The sequence below is a fragment of the Podarcis bocagei genome (assembly GCF_964188305.1).
Source record: "Podarcis bocagei genome assembly, chromosome: 14".
In the NCBI taxonomy this organism is placed as follows: Eukaryota; Metazoa; Chordata; class Lepidosauria; order Squamata; family Lacertidae; genus Podarcis; species Podarcis bocagei.
In genome coordinates this window covers 55,364,983-55,381,754 of record NC_138139.1, presented here as the reverse complement: position 1 = coordinate 55,381,754, position 16,772 = coordinate 55,364,983, and the positions used below count along the sequence as shown (strand labels likewise).

Below are 16,772 nucleotides of genomic sequence, written 5' to 3'. Positions count from 1 at the left end.
GTATGACTTCTCCCCTTCTGTGGGTCATGCAAGCAGATGTTATGCATGGATGACTGACAGCCTTGGGCTTTGTAGTTTTGTCCAAAGCAAATAACTACCCAAGACTTGTGTGATCTGTGGTTGGAGCTGCCAGGTCTCCCCCATTTGTGGTTTGACTTGAAGCAAGTGAGCCTCAAAACCGCCGCCCCTCCCATGAACTCAACCCTAGAAAGAGAATGGAGTAACGATCCAAGCCATCTTTTTTTATTTAAGAGGGGAGAACAAAGCAGGTGATCCCAGGGAGGCCCCTCCCCTGCTAGAGGTCCTTGAAAGCAGCTTTTTCCTGTGACACCCACTCCTCAAACTTCCTGGCCTTTGGGTTGAGCTTCAGGGTCAAGGCAGGATCTCGGACCGGTCCCAGGATGTTGAAGCGGAACATGTTAGCTAACTCTTGGGCACCAGGAAAGTCCAGCTTCTCATAGGATTCAAGCGAAATCTGCAGAAAGAGCAGGAGAAACCGCATTGGTCCAACTTGCAGATAATGCTGACCTGGAAACAAACGGGCCTGGGAGCTTTCCGCAGCATCTGGCGCTCTCGCTGTGGCATTGAGGTACAGATGGGTGTGGCCTGTTCCTTCCAGCAAGTGCCAGCTCGGTGGTCCTCCCCACCCCCCTCCCTGGAGGGCTGCCCATGCTTCACCTGCTTTACCTTGGCATCTCTCACAGGCTTCCTGGTGTGCTTTTCTATCAGGGCTGCGTACTCTGCCACGGTGTGCTTGCAGCTGCTCAGCCCAATGTCCTGGCCTATGTACTTATCTGGCTCTTTCATCAGCCGAACCACAACTGGCCCGAGATCAGCCACGGCCATCCCATCTATGGGCACTTCTCCCATGGGAATGGCTACAAAAGAGAGGAGAAGAGGAGGGAGGTTTGGTCAGGAGCTGAGGCCTCTCAAGGGAAGGAGAAAACAGAACAGGCAGAGCAAGTGCAGGTGACCATCAATTGCAACCCGGAGGCACAAAGGGGAATATTTTTTTTTTTTTAGGGAGGGGGCATATTTTTATTGAATATTATTGATGCATCCCAAACCACAAAATAGAACTTCATGAGAGAAACACCTAAAATCCAAACCAGGTTCTGTCATGGGGTGTTACATTCACAAGAAGAAATTATAAAGCTGGTTATCTGGATATTTGCAGTAAGCAACGTAGACAAGTAAGGGGAAGGGACCGCTTTAAGAAATGAGAGAGCAAAAGGTGTGGCACACAGGACTTGCAAGATAGACAGACCCACAAATCTGTGACTGGAACCATCAGAAGCACAAGGGGCACCAAGAATACAAAGCTCTATAGTAAATAATAATAATTCAATCAGTTCCCCAAATTTATTGGGAGGCTTGTGGAAGGAGATCTGTGCTACCTATCCTGCAGGCACTTTCCTTTGCTGTGCATGTGCGTAGCCAAGGGGGGACATGCCCCCCCTCGAGCAAGTAAATCAATAAGAAAACTTAACTGAAGCCTGTCCCCCCCCAACATGAAGCCTGCCCCTCCTAACAAATCCTGGCTATGCCCATGCTGCTGTGTGATGCCCTGAGATTTATGGATAAAGGGCGGTATACACATTTAATATATGAAAATAAAATATGAAAGGGGGTCCAATGAACCCTTTGGAATGGGGTGAGGAGGGCAGTGGCAGACTAAGGAAAGCACCTGCCCTGCTTGAGCCCCACCCCCCTGCCCTTCCCTCCTCCACAAGAGAGGCACGCCAGTGGTATCAGACTCCCTGCCAATCTGGGCAGCAGGTGAGGCATCTCTTGAGGGCAGAAGGAGGGATGCTGTTACCTAGCTCATAGCTGTCTCCATCTGGGGCTTTCTGGGGTCGGAAGATGGTGATGAAGTTCTCAAAGTACCAGGGCAACCGAAGGCTGGTCATGGGCACCCCGACAGCCCGAAAGTATTCCTCCACTTCGCCTTTGCCGTCAAAGTGTGGCACCTCCAGCTGCCCCTCCGTTAGCTTCTTCACGTTCTCCAGGCCGCTGTAAACCACGTAGCCCAAGGCCAGTCGCTTGGCTAAGTCTGCCACGAGCTTCCCCTGGGTGCAAAACCAGACACGGAATGAGAGGCAGGAAGCACTGGTCTTCCCCAAATTTATCCCCCAAGGAAGAAGGTGGCTCCCTCCCAGGCGGGGGACTGTCCTTGCCTGCGCTTCCGGCAGCAGTGAAAGAACTTTGGCAAAGGGGTGGCTTGCGGGGCTGTGGGTTGCGGAGGCCCCTGTGGGTCACTGGAGTTGCCCTTCTGCCTTCAGCAGCAGCTTAATGTACAGCTGTCGCCCTGGTGGCCTTGGGGCGAGGACTAGCTCTGGCCAACTATGGCTGGTGCAACAGCTGAGACCATTCCGAGACCAGGATAGTTTAGCCACTGGAGTTTGTGTTAGTTACTTCAATAATGGATTTCCTGCAATCCAAGCCATCTGAGGATTTCTTTGAGGCTGATCTGGAAACCGCAGTTAGTGCAGAATGCTGCAGGAGGGTTGCTGGCACGAGAGAGATCCTGTCAGCAGGTCACATCTGTCTCCAAGATCAGACTTTATCAACCTTCTGAGAAAAATACAAAACATTAAACAAAGCCACAAAGACTTGCGAACTACCCGGCCTAAAATGAACTTATAATGTCTGGTTTCAATAGATTTTTCAAATGCTTAACTCAGTCTTTTAGATAAGTTCATGAAGATACCAACAAAAGGCAAGTTCGGTGATATTCACAATACCGAGAGATGCTAGTAGAGTTGTAGATGGATGTTAATAAAGTTGTAGACAATGAAGTTAAGCATTTGAAAAAATCTATTGAAACCAGACATTATAAGTTCATTTTAGGCTGGGTAGTTTGCAAGTCTTTATGGCTTTGTTTAATGTTTTGTATTTTTCCCGGAAGGTTGATAAAGTATGCATAATTACTGTTCTGTGTATATTAATCGCCACCGTGTTGCATGAGTCGCACTACTTCTTATCAGCAGCACAGGTTGCATTGTTCTACCAAGATCAGACTTGGCTGCTGATTGGTTGCCAGGCTTATTATTGGCATGTGATGCTCTTAGTAGCATATCAGACTGCTGCAGATGCAGCCTCAGCAGCCAGTTCTGAAAGAGAATCCCCACCCCCCACGTGCCTGTTGGGCACCCCTCACACTGCACTGCGGGTTGCCCCGTCTTTGGGCTCAGCTCCACCTGGGCAACTTCCCGCTCTTTGCTGAGATGTTCCCAGAAATCGGTCACGAGGAAGACTCCGTACGCCCCTCGCAGGGCTTGCTCCAGGCTTCGCACGTCCTCCAGGTCTGCCTTCACCACTTCAGCGCCCTTCTTCTCCAGCTCCCGGGCAGCCTTCTGCTGCGGGTTGCGGGTGACAGCACGCACCTGGAAGGTGCCATCGTCCAGCAGGGCCCTGGCCACCGAGCCTCCCTGGAGCCCTGCGGGAACGCAAGTGTCGGGGGGGGGGGGGAGTCAGAAGCAGGTCAGCGAGAAAGGAAGGAAATATCCGATGCCGGTGACGTGAATTCTTTATTCAAGGGAATGGAATCCTTCTCGGCCCAGTGGTCTCAGCAGCCCTTCCCAGCAGGTCTTGCCCCTACGGAGCAGTTCCCAGGGCTGAAGGTCCCTGCCTTCCACCCCTCCTAAGATGCTCCTCTCCCAAGCCGTCTCAAACTGCGTCTGCGTACCTCTGTTCTGCTCCCCTCATTATTCTCCACATTCTTGGGAGACCAGGAGAGAGGGGAGACTCCCTGGATTCTTCAGCTGGACCACAGATGCATCACAAAGGACAAGGCCCTGCCTTAGGCACGGTCAGTTCCTCAGGTCATCTAGTTGGGCACTGTCTCAACCACCCTTCCCAAACATGGTGTCCTCCAGAGGGGACGATGGCAGCAGCTGATGGGAATTGTAGTCAAGGGCATGGTGGCCTTGTGAACTTCCCTCAGGTTGCCTGCAATGCCTCTGTGGATCACAGAACCACGGAATGGTAGAGTTGGAAGGGACCCCGAGGGTCATCTAGTCCAGCCCCCTGGAATGCAGGAGTCGCAACTCAAGCATTTAGATGAGAGAACTGGGCCAAAACAAAGAAGATGAATTTTAACAGGGAGAAATGTAAAGTATTGCACTTGGGCAAAAAAAATGAGAGGCACAAATACAAGATGGGTGACACCTGGCTTGAGAGCAGTACATGTGAAAAGGATCTAGGAGTCTTGGTTGACCACAAACTTGACATGAGCCAACAGTGTGACGCAGCAGCTAAAAAAGCCAATGCAATTCTGGGCTGCATCAATAGGAGTATAGCATCTAGATCAAGGGAAGTAATAGTGCCACTGTATTCTGCTCTGGTCAGACCTCACCTGGAGTACTGTGTCCAGTTCTGGGCACCACAGTTCAAGAAGGACACTGACAAACTGGAACGTGTCCAGAGGAGGGCAACCAAAATGGTCAAAGGCCTGGAAACGATGCTTTATGAGGAACGGCTAAGGGAGCTGGGCATGTTTAACCTGGAGAAGAGGAGGTTAAGGGGTGATATGATAGCCATGTTCAAATATATAGAAGGATGTCACATAGAGGAGGGAGAAAGGTTGTTTTCTGCTGCTCCAGAGAAGCGGACACGGAGCAATGGATCCAAACTACAAGAAAGAAGATTCCACCTAAACATTAGGAAGAACTTCCTGACAGCAAGAGCTGTTCAACAGTGGAATTTGCTGCCAAGGAGTGTGGTGGAGTCTCCTACTTTGGAGGTCTTTAAGCAGAGGCTTGACAACCATATGTCAGGAGTGCTCTGGTGGTGTTTCCTGCTTGGCAGGGGGTTGGACTCGATGGCCCTTGTGGTCTCTTCCAACTCTATGATTCTAAGCATCCCTGACAGGTGGCCCTCCAACCTCTGCCTATAAGATCCTCCCAGGAAGGAGAGCCTGCCACCTTCCAATGTGTGGAGACAGCCCATTCGTCACACTAAATGCTCGTGTTCATTTTAACTGCGTTGCTGCTTTTATTTCTCACGCTGCATTTCATTGCACGGTACTGTAATTTGAAGGAATTAAAAACAATACAATTAAAATCAACGCAGCATCTAGAACAGTGTGTTAAAGTTGCTACAGCAGGCAGTGGAATGTCATTAAATGGCCCACCAGGACTCTAATTTTCAAGGGACAGGGGAATTGGCGAGGAACCACACTATGCTAGGGGGCAGCAAGTTTGGGAGTGCTGACTTCTCTTGACTGGCAGCAGCTCTTCTGGGGTTTCAGGCAGGAGAGCTGGATATGCCAGAGACTGAAGGGGGAGCAGGAGACTCTTTAATCTCAGGGTTACGGGTTCGAGCCCCAGGTTGGGCAAAAGATTCCTGCATTGCAGGGGGACTAGATGACTCTCGTGGACCCTTCCAACTAAGTTCTATGATTCAATGTCCTACCACTGGGCTATACTCCCTAAAAGGGGGGGGGGTACTGCCTAAGCACGTTTTGAAGCAGGCAAAGCAATGCACATTAAGGCCATCTAAAGCCCCCGAGGTCCACAGCCTGACATTCCCGAACTGCCCCCGGGGACGCAGATCAGCCCCTCTCCGTGCGAGATAGATCTCCCGCCTCCCCGCAGACGCGCCCATGTCCCGTCGAGATGCAAGAATGCGCAACATGTTTCCTAGTCTCCATTTTGGAAGGTTACCTACCTGTAGCTCCAAAAACCACCACCCGTTTCTTCTCTGCCATCCTCGGAGGAGCTGAGGGTACTTTGGCTGCCTTGGAGAAAGGAAGAAAGAACTTTTGCAAAGGTCTCGAGGGAGATTGCTCCCGCCTTGTCGCTGCTTTCCTGACACCAGGCAGGACTTGGAGGGGGACCCCCAAAGGTCATCCAGCCCAACCCCGCTGCAATGCAGGAATTGCAACGGAAGGATCACAGATCGGATGCCCGTTTCACTCTGGCTGAGCCACCAGTTAGTCCCTGGAACGGACTGGAGACCCCACTTGGCACAATCTGGAATGACGGGGGCTGGGATTTCTCCATCCCCTGGTCAAGACACGTGTTAAGGGTAACGCCCTGAAGGCACATGGCTAAAGACTCACGACTCTTGGGGATCACGATAATCGGCGCGAGGGAGCCTCGTGAGCAGCGCGTGACTCCGAAAGGCACGGCGATGTCGTCACGCAGTCCAGCCCGCGGGAGGGAAAGGGGAAAGGAACTCTGCACATGCTCGGAGGCACTCTCTCCCCCGCAGGGGCTCCACTGCAGCAGCGGCATGGCTGTGTTACTTTTTTATTTTATTTTACTGGCTTCGTGGCAATAAAGATAACACTGTCCAAGCAAGTCCCTATCCGCCTCTCTGCCTGCAGTGCCGCGCAGGCGCCGCGCGGGGGCAGAGGAGAGGCGCGCCTCTCGCCCGCCCTTCCCGCCGCTCTCCTCTCTCTGGCCGAGCAGGGGAGGGGGCGGGGCGCAGTGAGGCCTATTTCCGGGCCAGCCTCGGCCCCTCCTCCGAGGGGGCGGGCCCGGCCGCCGTCACAAACGCGCAGCTCGCCCGCCGATAGGCCGCCCTTTGTGCGCGTGACAAGCGCGAGGGGGCGGAGCTCCGTCCGGCGGAGGCGCTGACCGGAAGTGCCTCTAGACCGTGAGGAGACCCGCAGGAAGCGGCCGGCTGAGGTAACGGTTCCGCGGCGGCCGTTGGCCGGGCTTCCCCTGTGCATGCGCAGAGGGCCGCCTCCCAGCCCCTTCCCCAGCAGCGCCAGGCCGGCCAGCTGCCGCCGCGCCCACCTCGCAGGGGCGTTGTTGGGGGGGGTCAGGGCTCGTTTAATCTCTCTTGCACCCCCCCTCCATCTTGGAAGCGCCTCCCTCAGGCCTGGCCTGCCTCGCAGGGGTGTTGCTGGGGATTCAGAGAGGAGGAGGGAGAAGACCCACTCGCCCCACCCCCCTTGAGGTGTCCGGAGAGAGAGAGAGAGAGAGGTGGGGGGTGCAATGACAGTACATAACTGAGTCAGACTCCCCCCCCCCCACAACCACCCTGTGAGGTAGGTCGGATGAGAGAGAGGGCGAGTGGCTCAAGGTCATGTCCAGCGAGGCTCCTGAGGGCTGAGTGGAGGGGGGAATTCGAACCCTGGTCCTCCTCTGACCCCCACAATAACCCTGCGAGGGAGGCTCAGGGACGCGGTGCTTGGCTCCCAGTGTCGCCCCCAATGAGCTCCGTGGCCTAGGAGGGGATCGGAAACCACCGTCTAGTCTGACACGCACTTAATTCCAGTCGCTTAGCTGCATGGAGGGGGGTTTTGTTTCTGCCCCCCCCCCCGTTTCCACTATTGAGCCTCACTGGATTAGGAGAAAAGGAAGGACTTTCTTCACAAATGTGAATAGGTTTTTGCCCCTGCATCACTTTACTCACTACTCCCACCCAACTAAAAAGCCCCACGTGTTATTTATTGGTTAAAAAGCAGGAGGCTGAGAGTAGGAAGAAGCAGACAGACTCCACCGTGGAGAGATGCAAGAAGTATATCTGGACTTCGTTCTTCCCTCCCTCCCTTGTGAAGAGGGTCCATTTAAACTACCTGATTTATGAACAAGTTTCCTGGGGGATCCCACTTCTTGCACCCCTCCATTCTGGGGGGGGGGGTCTTATCTATTCCGACTCTCAGCTTCCTGTTCTTTAACTATGGTTCTGGGATTTACCCAGAAGCTGCCTCTGGATGTGGAGCCTGTAGTTTAGCTACCACAGCTGATACCGCGGAAGAGTCCTAGTGGGTCAGACCAGGCAGCCCAACTGTTCTGGCATCCTGGTTCCAACAGCAGCCAGCAGGATCCATGTGGTGCATGAAGATTGCAGCCCTCCATCATTTTACCACCGCCTCTCCCAGCCCAAGGGGTTGGTAATCTGCAGCCTGCTGCTTCTGGACTTGGAGGTTCCACTACCTGCCATGGCTTCTTCCATGTGGTGAAGTGGAGGATGCTTAGCTGTCCCGCCTGAGCATCTGAAGGTCGTGCTGTTGCTGCTCCCTCTTGAATGGGGCCTGGCACTATCCTGAGCATCCCACTCCTGCATCAGAGGAAGTGGCACAGAGTGCTAGCCCCTTGGGTCCAAGACTCAGTCAGCTTGGAAACTGGGTGTCAAAAGTGCTGGAAATATAGTTAAGCTGCTAACTGTGTTAACTTATTAACATTTCATTGTCCTGTATACTTCATTTGCATTTTTTGAGTAGGCCACTTGTGATTTTCCTTTGGAACTGTACTGGTCTAGCTGAAAATATTAGAAGCAGTGTTAGAGGGAATTCGTTTTGGGGGGGAGTGGGGCACTCATATAAGTTCCTAACGGATCCTTTCTCAAGTTCCTTTGGAACTGTTGGCCTCTGAGAAAGAAAGAAGAAATTCCCAGTCTCTGGAAGTGAGCTGTGCCTGAGCAGCTTGTAAGTGGATCATTCTGCCAGCCCCCTGGTGGTATGATGCATAGGTTTTCCTGAGACGAAGGCAAAGGCAGTGGGAGGTTTCCTGGTATCAACAGCCTCCTGACGTCAAGTCCTTGCCTAGTTGGCATGGTGGCGACTGGAATCCTGTGGAAGGAGGTGGCTGGGGTGCGGCCTTCTCCTGGGACATTTTAGAGAAGGAAGTTTTGTCTCTTGAACTGTAATTTGGCTGATGGATTGCCTTGAAGTGTGCACATCTGTAGCAGCACTCAGCTGGTTCCTGTGCTCTGGGATGGGAATAACTTTTGCCCCTATTCATCACTTGCTTATAATAAGGTGCCTTTGTGACTGGTATGGGGTGTCCTTTTGGGCAGTGGCCACTCAGAAAGGAACTGAAGAGCTAACTAGCAGTGATTTGCAAAACGTCTCCATGTTCCCTGTGGTCTAGGAAAGGAACTGGCAGCAGGGTGCATGATTTGGAGCAGGTTTCTGAGCAACCAGTGTCCTCTGATGGCATTTCGATGGAGGGCATGTCTGTGGCTGGTAGTTGATGCATCACCAGGCTTGCGTAGCCAAATTGAAATAGGGTTCTAATGTATTGCAAAATCTCAAGGCCCAGACCTGATTAGGTGTTGAGGGCAGACTCTTTTAAATCCTGGTTGAGTTGCTCATTTGCACTTTTCCACCAAGGCACCAAATCAGAAATGCATTAGTTAAGCCCAGGATTTCCCTGAGGGGGCTGGGTGAGGTGGCGCACGGCAGGGTGTAATGGTGCTGATGGGTAGCTTGTGGCATCCTTTTTAAAGCACTGGCACCGTACCTGCTGTTACTTTGTCCCCACTAACTTGAGGAGATGCAGTTCCCATATCCCATCTCTCTCTTTCTGCGTGTCTCCCTGTGTCTTGCTGTAATTGCCTGTCTGTCTCTCTACCTCTCTTTCCCATATCTGCCTGCAAGCCCTGCAGTGTTTCTGACTATCTTGTTGTTCCTGGCCATAGGTATCATCTGTCTTGTCCCCTGCATGTCCTTCATGGCATGGCTGGCAGAGCTGGCTCGCATTCAGCTTTGGCTGCTCCCTCCCTTTGTTCCTCTGGAGCAGTTTCAATGGCTCACCAAGTAGAGGTGGTTGCTGCTGCTGCAGCCCAAATCCTAGAAATGAAAGGCAGGCATTGAAGGACTTCTTTGCTACTCTTTCTGCTGCCGGGGCAGCTGCAGCCCAAACAATGGTTTGCTCAGCAAATACACATCAAACTGGGCTCTTTGCTCTCCTCAGTTCTCAGGCTGACCATGGAGCTTAGTCGGAGGCTGTTCTTACTGAATAGTGGGCAGTTTATTGGACCGCACAGTGAAAGTTCCTGGTGACAAGGACTTACATTTGGGGTGGTAGGCTTAAAATCCTGCACTTCTAAGTTGGCTTGGTCACAAACGGATCAGATTAATGCTTCGCACCACCACGTTGTTAGCCTTTGATCTGCAAAGCTTGGTTTTCAGCTCCAGCTGCATGAATCTTATTTGACTGTTAAGGATGCTGCAGACTTGTGGCTGTGTAAATGACTCTCTCTCTTTCTGAACAGGTAATTGAGGATTGAGCAAAGTGTCCTGCAGCCCAGCCAAGATCCACAGGTTGCAGAATGTCGTCTGATGTAACAGAGGCACTGGAGGAGCCTGAAAATCTCTCCTATGAGGAGTTGGAGGAGGATGACAATGTGAGGTGAGGAGGAGAAGGAAATATTGGCAGAGGCCGCAATGGCAGGCTGGGAGATCTTCTCCTTGTGGTTTGATGCAATATTACTGTGTGAATGTGGTTCTAGATTCAGGTAGATAGTCGTGTTGGTCTGATGCAGTCGAAATAAATAAAAAAATCATGTGCATGCACACGAAAGCTTATACCCAGAACAAACTTAGTTGGTCTCTAAGGTGCTACTGGACAATTTTTTTATTTATTTCAACTGCATGAATGTGAGTAGGCCTGGAGCAAGAAAATGAAGTGAAAATGCCCCAAAAGGAGACTTATTTGGTTCATCGTAACAAAATTTATAGGCGGCTTAATAAAATAAAATCTGTTAAGTGATCTACATAAAATAGTGGTTATCAACTGAAAAAAAAGCAACACACTTTAAGAACAAGTAGACAGAATACAGTGATCAAAACTACAGCTTCGACACAGTTAACTTTCCTGCTGCTGCCTCAGATGTGGGAACTTGAAGAAGGAACGCTGGTGTTTCAGCCTCGGGTGTTTGTCATGCTGAGTGAAACCCCTTCCCTGCTAAGCCAGGTGCTGAATGAAGGGAAGTTTGTTTGGTAATGAAACCCACTCCTCCCTGAGAGATTCTTAGCTGGGGGTCTTCAGAGTCCTCAGCTTGCCATATCCAGAGAGTGCTTTCAGAGTTCGGTATCTGTGCTGCCAAGAAGCCCCTCTGGGAAAATGGCACCTAGCTCAGCTCTCGCTGAAGGTGTTGTGGAGCTCATTGATGGAATCAAATGGAAGCAGGTGGGCTGGGGGGAGTCTCCCAGATTAGAGGACTCATCCAGGTAAGGCCAATAACTCTGGCCAAGGTGGGGAAAAGCAAGGGCACAGGCAGCCTGTAGGCAGCAGGAGGCGTCCTGGGCTGTTTTCCAGGCATGTACAAGGCTCTCGGAGGACAGGTTGGCGAGGCTTGGGGTGCTGACAGCACAGTGCATGGAGTGGGTGAGTGTAATGCCTTCTCTTGCCCTGGAGTGCAGAAAGGCACAGCAGGGTTTGTGGTGGTTTCATGGGGCCTGAGAGTTCTGGGCTGGTTGTTTTTGGGTGCTGGGAGGCTGAATCAAGCACGTGCCAGCTGCTTCCGATCTCGGGCTGCGCATGTAAGACCTCTTCCCTTTGGGCACTTTTGTCTCTCCACAGCGCCACAGACTTGTCTGAGCTGCTCAAGGAAGGGACCAAGGAATCACATGAACGGGCTGAAAACACTCAGTTTGTCAAGGATTTCCTGAAAGGGCGCATCAAGAGGGAGCTCTTCAAGGTGCGTCTTGCAGTGTGCTGGCTATGATCCCTCTTTAGAGCAGGTGTAGGCAGCCTTTAGCCTTCCAGGTGTTGCTGAACTGCACCTCCCATCAGCCCTGGCCATTGACCATTGGCTGATGGGAGTTCTAGTTGAGCATCAGCTGGGGGGCGGCGGCAGCAGAGGTTGCCCCACCCCGTTTTAGCAGATGGGGGATGCGATTCATATGTGCTGTGTGGCCCGTGGGGAGCTCTCTCCCCCAGCAAAAACTTAGCCCAGCTGTTGGGCACAGATGCTTCTGGCTCTGTTGAATAGTCCCCCTGTGACTGGTCAGAAGTGGGCTTAGTGGCAGCCGCTCAGCCTTCCCTGTTCACTAGTCAGGGGCTGGAGATCTTACTTATATGTTATTTCATAACACTTATACACCACTTGATTATTTGTTTAAAAAACTCAAAGTGTTTGTAAGATACCGTATTGGCCTGGACACAATTGACCTGCAACTCCATGGACAGCTGTGAGTCCAAAATGACTCCCAGGCTACGCACCTGCGCAGGGAGTTCCCAAGTCTAGGTGCTGCCAAACAATGAAGTTCTTATAAATGCAGAATGGTATTATGTAGCAGCTGTCGTAGTGACAGTTCTGCCGACCGAAGCGGTTGAGTGTGATAAGGTGATTTCATAGGTAAACTGGTCCCTGGTTGTTAAGGGCTTTATATACTAACCTGGCTCAGTAGCAACCAGTGCAGCTCTCCAAGCACAGGGGTTATAGACTGACATGGCCCCACTGCTGTCCGCAATGGCCCCGCAGCATTTTGCACTAACTGCAGCTTCCAGATCAAGCACAAAGGAAGACCCACAGGCAGCGCATTGCCATAATCTAGCCTTGAAGTCACTTAGTGCATGAACTATAGGGGCCAGGCTTTCCTGTGTCAGGAACAGCTGTAACTGTTGAACCAGTCGTAGCTGGTAAAAGGCCCTTCTAGCCACTGAGGCTGTGTGAGCCCCCAGAGACAGCACTGGATCCAGAAGCAACTCCTTCGGGGGGGGGGCATCCAGGGAGGCAATGTTTTAGCCCACATCACCCAGGACTGCTCCAGTCTCTAGTCTTTTGCCTCAAACCTGCTGCCCTCCATAGTCCACCGTGAGCTCTTCAGACCGTGGGGGCAGATCAGCGAAATTCAAGCAGCCACCCGATAGGCTCCAAACCCCTCATTTGAAAGAAGTTGCTGACATGTTGCCCAGCCAGTTAGGAGGGTTTCCAAGCAGCAGGGCCTGGGGCAAAGGAGGCCAGCCTGAGAGTGCAGCCGAGTGCCCTAGCATGCCCTCCGCATCTCGGCTTAAAAATGGTTCGAGCAACAGCGCCTGGGAAGACTCTTCTCTGCCTGGGACCCAGGAGAGCTTCTGCCAGTCAGGCATTGTAGGTTAGAGGTGGGCAAGCTGTGCCCCCTCACCTCTGCCAGGCCCCATAATAGGATCTCTGGAGGGGAAGCCGGGGTTCCGTGCTGCCTCCTTTCCCCACGGGGCTCCTCTTCTCTCTTGCAGCTGGGCACCGTGGCCCTGTACTTCACGTACTCTGCCCTGGAGGAGGAGATGGAGCGGAACAAGGAGCAGCCGGGCTTCACCCCTCTCTACTTCCCCCTGGAGCTCCACCGGAAGGAGGCCCTGATGAAAGACCTGGAGTATTTCTACGGGGAAGGCTGGCGGGAGAAGGTCCAGTGCTCAGAGGCCACCCAGCGCTACATCGACCGCATCCGGCATGTGGGAGAGCACGAGCCGGAGCTGCTGGTGGCTCATGCCTACACCCGCTACATGGGGGACCTGTCTGGGGGGCAGGTGCTGAAGAAGGTGGCCCAGCGGGCGCTGAAGCTGCCCAGCACCGGCGAGGGAGTCCAGTTCTACATCTTCAACAACATTTCCAACCCCCAGCAGTTCAAGCAGTTCTACAGAGCCCGGCTCAACGCCCTGGACTTGGACAAGGGGACCAAGGAGAGGATCGTCGAAGAGGCCAACAAAGCTTTCGAATTCAACATGCAGGTACGGAGCCGGGGGAGGCTGTTTCGGCTGCAGAGAAGACCCCGCCTGGAGCTCAGGAGGAAGAAGCAGCTTCTGCTGACAAACCCTGACCTGCTGCCTGCTGGGGTGGGGGATGCTTGCGGGAATCCCCCCGTCAGTTAGCCAGCCTTTGCCCTCCCTGTAGTTCTCAGCCTGGCTTTGAGGCTGGCCCCTTGGTGCTCTCTCCCGGGCAGGGTTGTGCCTCCGGCCTCTGCTCTGGACCGGGTTGCGTGACACCTCCCTCCCCCTACCTTTTGCCCTCCTTGGCCCACATCCTCGAGGGAGCAGTCAGCAGCACTGGCTCCTGGGCTGTGTACAAAGGTCACAAAACTGTGGCATCCGTTGCCAGGGTTGCGACTGAACAGCCACCTGGCACAGGAGGTTGAGTGTTGTTGTGAAACAAGTTTCTAGCCCCCTGTCGGCAGCATGTGCACACACACAGAGTCTCAGTAAAGCGTTGCCCAAAGGGGCAGACCCAGGGGCAAAATGTGTCTGCCCGCTGAAGAGGTCCCAGTAAGGGATGAGCAGGCCTTGCTGAAATCTCTGCACCACCCAGGCAACTGCAGCCTGCGAGGCTGCCAAGGCCTTGGCTTGGTTGGTGCCAGGCCCTGGGCTGGGATTTGCCTCCTGCTCGCCACTGTTGGACCTCCTTTGACTAGAACCTCAGGCTTGGCGCAGGTGGCACTTCAGAACCAGCCCTTGACCGGCATGCGTCTCCACCCCCATCGTTCTGCCCGGACACTGGGGTCCAGCGCCGAGGGCCTTCTCGGTAGTGGCACCCGCCCAGTGGAACGCCCTCCCACCAGATGTCAAAGAGAAAAACAACTACCAGACTTTTAGAAGGCATCTGAAGGCAGCCCTGTTTAGGGAAGCTTTTAATGTTTAATAGGTTATTGTATTTTAGTGTTCTGTTGGAAGCCGCCCAGAGTGGCTGGGGAAAACCAGCCAGATGGGTAGGGTACAAATAATAAATTATTATTACAATGGTACGTCAGGTTAAGGACTTAATTCGTTCTGGAGGTCCATTCTTAACCTGAAACTGTTCTTAACCTGACGTACCACTGTAGCTAATGGGCCGTCCCGCTTCTGCTGCGTGATTTCTGTTCTCATCCTGAAGCAAAGTTCTTAACCTGAAGCACCATTTCTGGGTTAGCGGAGTCTGTAACCTGAAGTGTATGTAACCCGAGGTACTACTGTATTATTATTATTATTATTATTAGACTCTCACCCGAAATCCGGGCAGCGGGTATAAATGATAAATAACAACAACAACAACAATAATAATAATAATAATAAATTATTAGAGTGCACCAGGACTCCGGGGGGGGGGTTGCTCTGGCTCATGGCTTCTCCTTGCCCCTTCTCTGCAGGTGTTTGAGGAACTGGACAAGATCGGGGCTTTGTTAGCAGAAGAAACCCAAGAGGGGGGCCTCCCTGTGCATGATGGGAAAGGAGACCTGCGCAAGTGCCCCTACTACGCCACCAAGCTAGGTGGGTCTCCTTCTTACACCTCCCTCCCTCCCTCTTTGGGTGCCTGGCCTGCGCCCCTGCCGGTCTCTGATTCCACCCTTCTCTCCCCGCTCCCTCTCCCCAGGCGCTGCCGAAGTCTCCAGCTGCCCCTGCCACGTGGCCTTGGCTCTGCTGAAATTGCCCACCGTCCAGCTGGTCCTGGCGGCCTGCTTTGCTGTCGCCGCAGGAGTTGTGGCCTGGTACGTGATGTGAGGAGGCAGCGCACTCTGCTGCTGCTTCCTGGTGACAGTGGCACTTACTTGGCGGGACTCTGACTGTTTCCCACCGACTCAGGTGGAATGATTTAATTAAGAAACCATTAAACCCAAATGCACACGGAATGAGAGAATGGGGGAGATGCCCTCCTGCCTGTCTGTACACGAGCGGTGTTTCGGTGGGTTAGCTAGCAAGATGGCACTAGAGACACACACTCCCGGGCTGCTTGCTTGGCACTGCGCTTTGTTGAATACCAAAGCCCTGGGTGGAGCCTGGCAGCTCGTTCCCAGACCCACAACTCCCTGCCCGCCTTTGCCTGGTGGAGAGGGAGGTCTGGGCACTACCATGGGCGGGACCAAGCAGTTTGCCGCCTTGCAAGGGGGGCAGGGAGGGGGCAGGAAGCACCCTGCCCCTTCCGCTTCCGCTCATGGTGGTCTCCGACTTTGTGGCATTCCAGGTACGTAGTAGACGAACTGCATACTTTCAGTTACCCTCTTGTACATAAGAGAAATGCTAACGGTTTAGTTTCCCTGTAACTTATGGACTGTGTTAACGACTCGGAAATAATAAAATTTATATTTCGGTGTCTTAAAACTGCTGTGTGACTTGGGGATGAAGGGGAAACAGCCTGACTGCAGGCAGCTCTCCTTGCCGGATTTGTGAGAATGAGGCCCAGCTGAGTGAGCCCTGCAAAGCCCCCAGAGCCAGGAATCCTGGTGTTGCCCTATTCCTCCCCCCCCTTTCTCTCTCCCTCCACTCACCACTTGGCAGTTGCCCCATAGCCCTGCATGGGTGACTTCCTGGTGAGGCTTTTAGTGTCTGGCAGACAACTCCCACTTGGTTTTTCAAGTCCTCTTTTTGGCTAACTCCTTGGCAAGTGGCTGGCTTTCACTGCTGGGGAAACGGAGGCCTTTAAAGTCAACAGTCGGGCCAACTTGCCAGCTCAGATTTGTCCTGGCCCATTCAAGGTTTGGTGGCTCATTTACGTTGGGGCTTGGAGTAGCAGCTTTCTCAAGATTTCGAGGTCTGCCGAGGGCAGTCTTTCTGGCCATTTCCCTCCCCCCCCCCCCCCCGCCTCCTTGAGGAGGCAGCAGAACACTGAACTCTCCTATCCAGCGGAGGATTAAGGACAGCTCTATTAAGTCAGCCCATTTAATCTAACTTGCTGCTTTCCAAGCAGATGCTGAAGAAGATCACAAGTAGGGCCCCTCCCCTCCATGACGGCTGCCTGGAAACGACCACCCTTTAGCCACTGCCAGATTTCCCTCCCCCTCTCCAAATGCTCACCATTAGTTTAATCCCCCTGAATTCATAGCTGTCCCACAGCAGTGGCATTTCAGCAGCTGAGCCGTCCTTTTCCTTTTGGGAGGGGGCCCCTGGGTGACAGAGATGTCCCTTCACGAGGTTTCCCCTTCCTACCAGCAGTTCCAGCCAAAAGCCTCCCAAGTAGATGGAGGTGGGGAGATGGGGGCTGTCGTGGTAAAATGCATCATAATTCGAGGGATGCATGAATGAAACTCGCCTTGGCTGTGGAGACTCCTGCTAGAGAATTTCAACAAGGCAGAGTAAAACTGATGAGGAGACGCCAGCCTTCCCAAAGTTCAGGAAAGTCGGAGTAAGGGGGCAAAATGAATG

The 16,772-nt window shown here is 53.0% G+C and overlaps 2 protein-coding genes across 3 annotated transcripts; one reads left to right on the top strand and one right to left on the bottom strand.

The window, feature by feature from the left end:
- Positions 1 to 221: 221 nt before the first annotated feature.
- NMRAL1 (NmrA like redox sensor 1) lies at positions 222 to 6,369 on the bottom strand. 2 transcript variants are annotated; one of them, XM_081170782.1, is made up of 6 exons: positions 6,065 to 6,369; positions 5,671 to 5,740; positions 3,201 to 3,439; positions 1,820 to 2,069; positions 688 to 878; positions 222 to 475 (listed from the first exon to the last, which is right to left on the bottom strand). In XM_081170782.1, exons 2-6 carry the CDS (start codon positions 5,708 to 5,710, stop codon positions 296 to 298), a joined length of 900 nt encoding a protein of 299 aa, XP_081026908.1. In that variant the 5' UTR covers positions 5,711 to 5,740; positions 6,065 to 6,369; the 3' UTR covers positions 222 to 295. The 2 variants fall into 2 exon arrangements, with proteins under 2 accessions (XP_081026908.1, XP_081026909.1); XM_081170783.1 differs by having other exon boundaries at positions 6,049 to 6,067.
- Positions 6,370 to 6,529: 160 nt separating this feature from the next.
- On the top strand, positions 6,530 to 15,731 carry HMOX2 (heme oxygenase 2). The gene is made up of 6 exons (XM_081170771.1): positions 6,530 to 6,635; positions 9,955 to 10,091; positions 11,265 to 11,382; positions 12,903 to 13,394; positions 14,783 to 14,903; positions 15,007 to 15,731. Exons 2-6 carry the CDS (start codon positions 10,012 to 10,014, stop codon positions 15,132 to 15,134), a joined length of 939 nt encoding a protein of 312 aa, XP_081026897.1. The 5' UTR covers positions 6,530 to 6,635; positions 9,955 to 10,011; the 3' UTR covers positions 15,135 to 15,731.
- Positions 15,732 to 16,772: the final 1,041 nt, after the last annotated feature.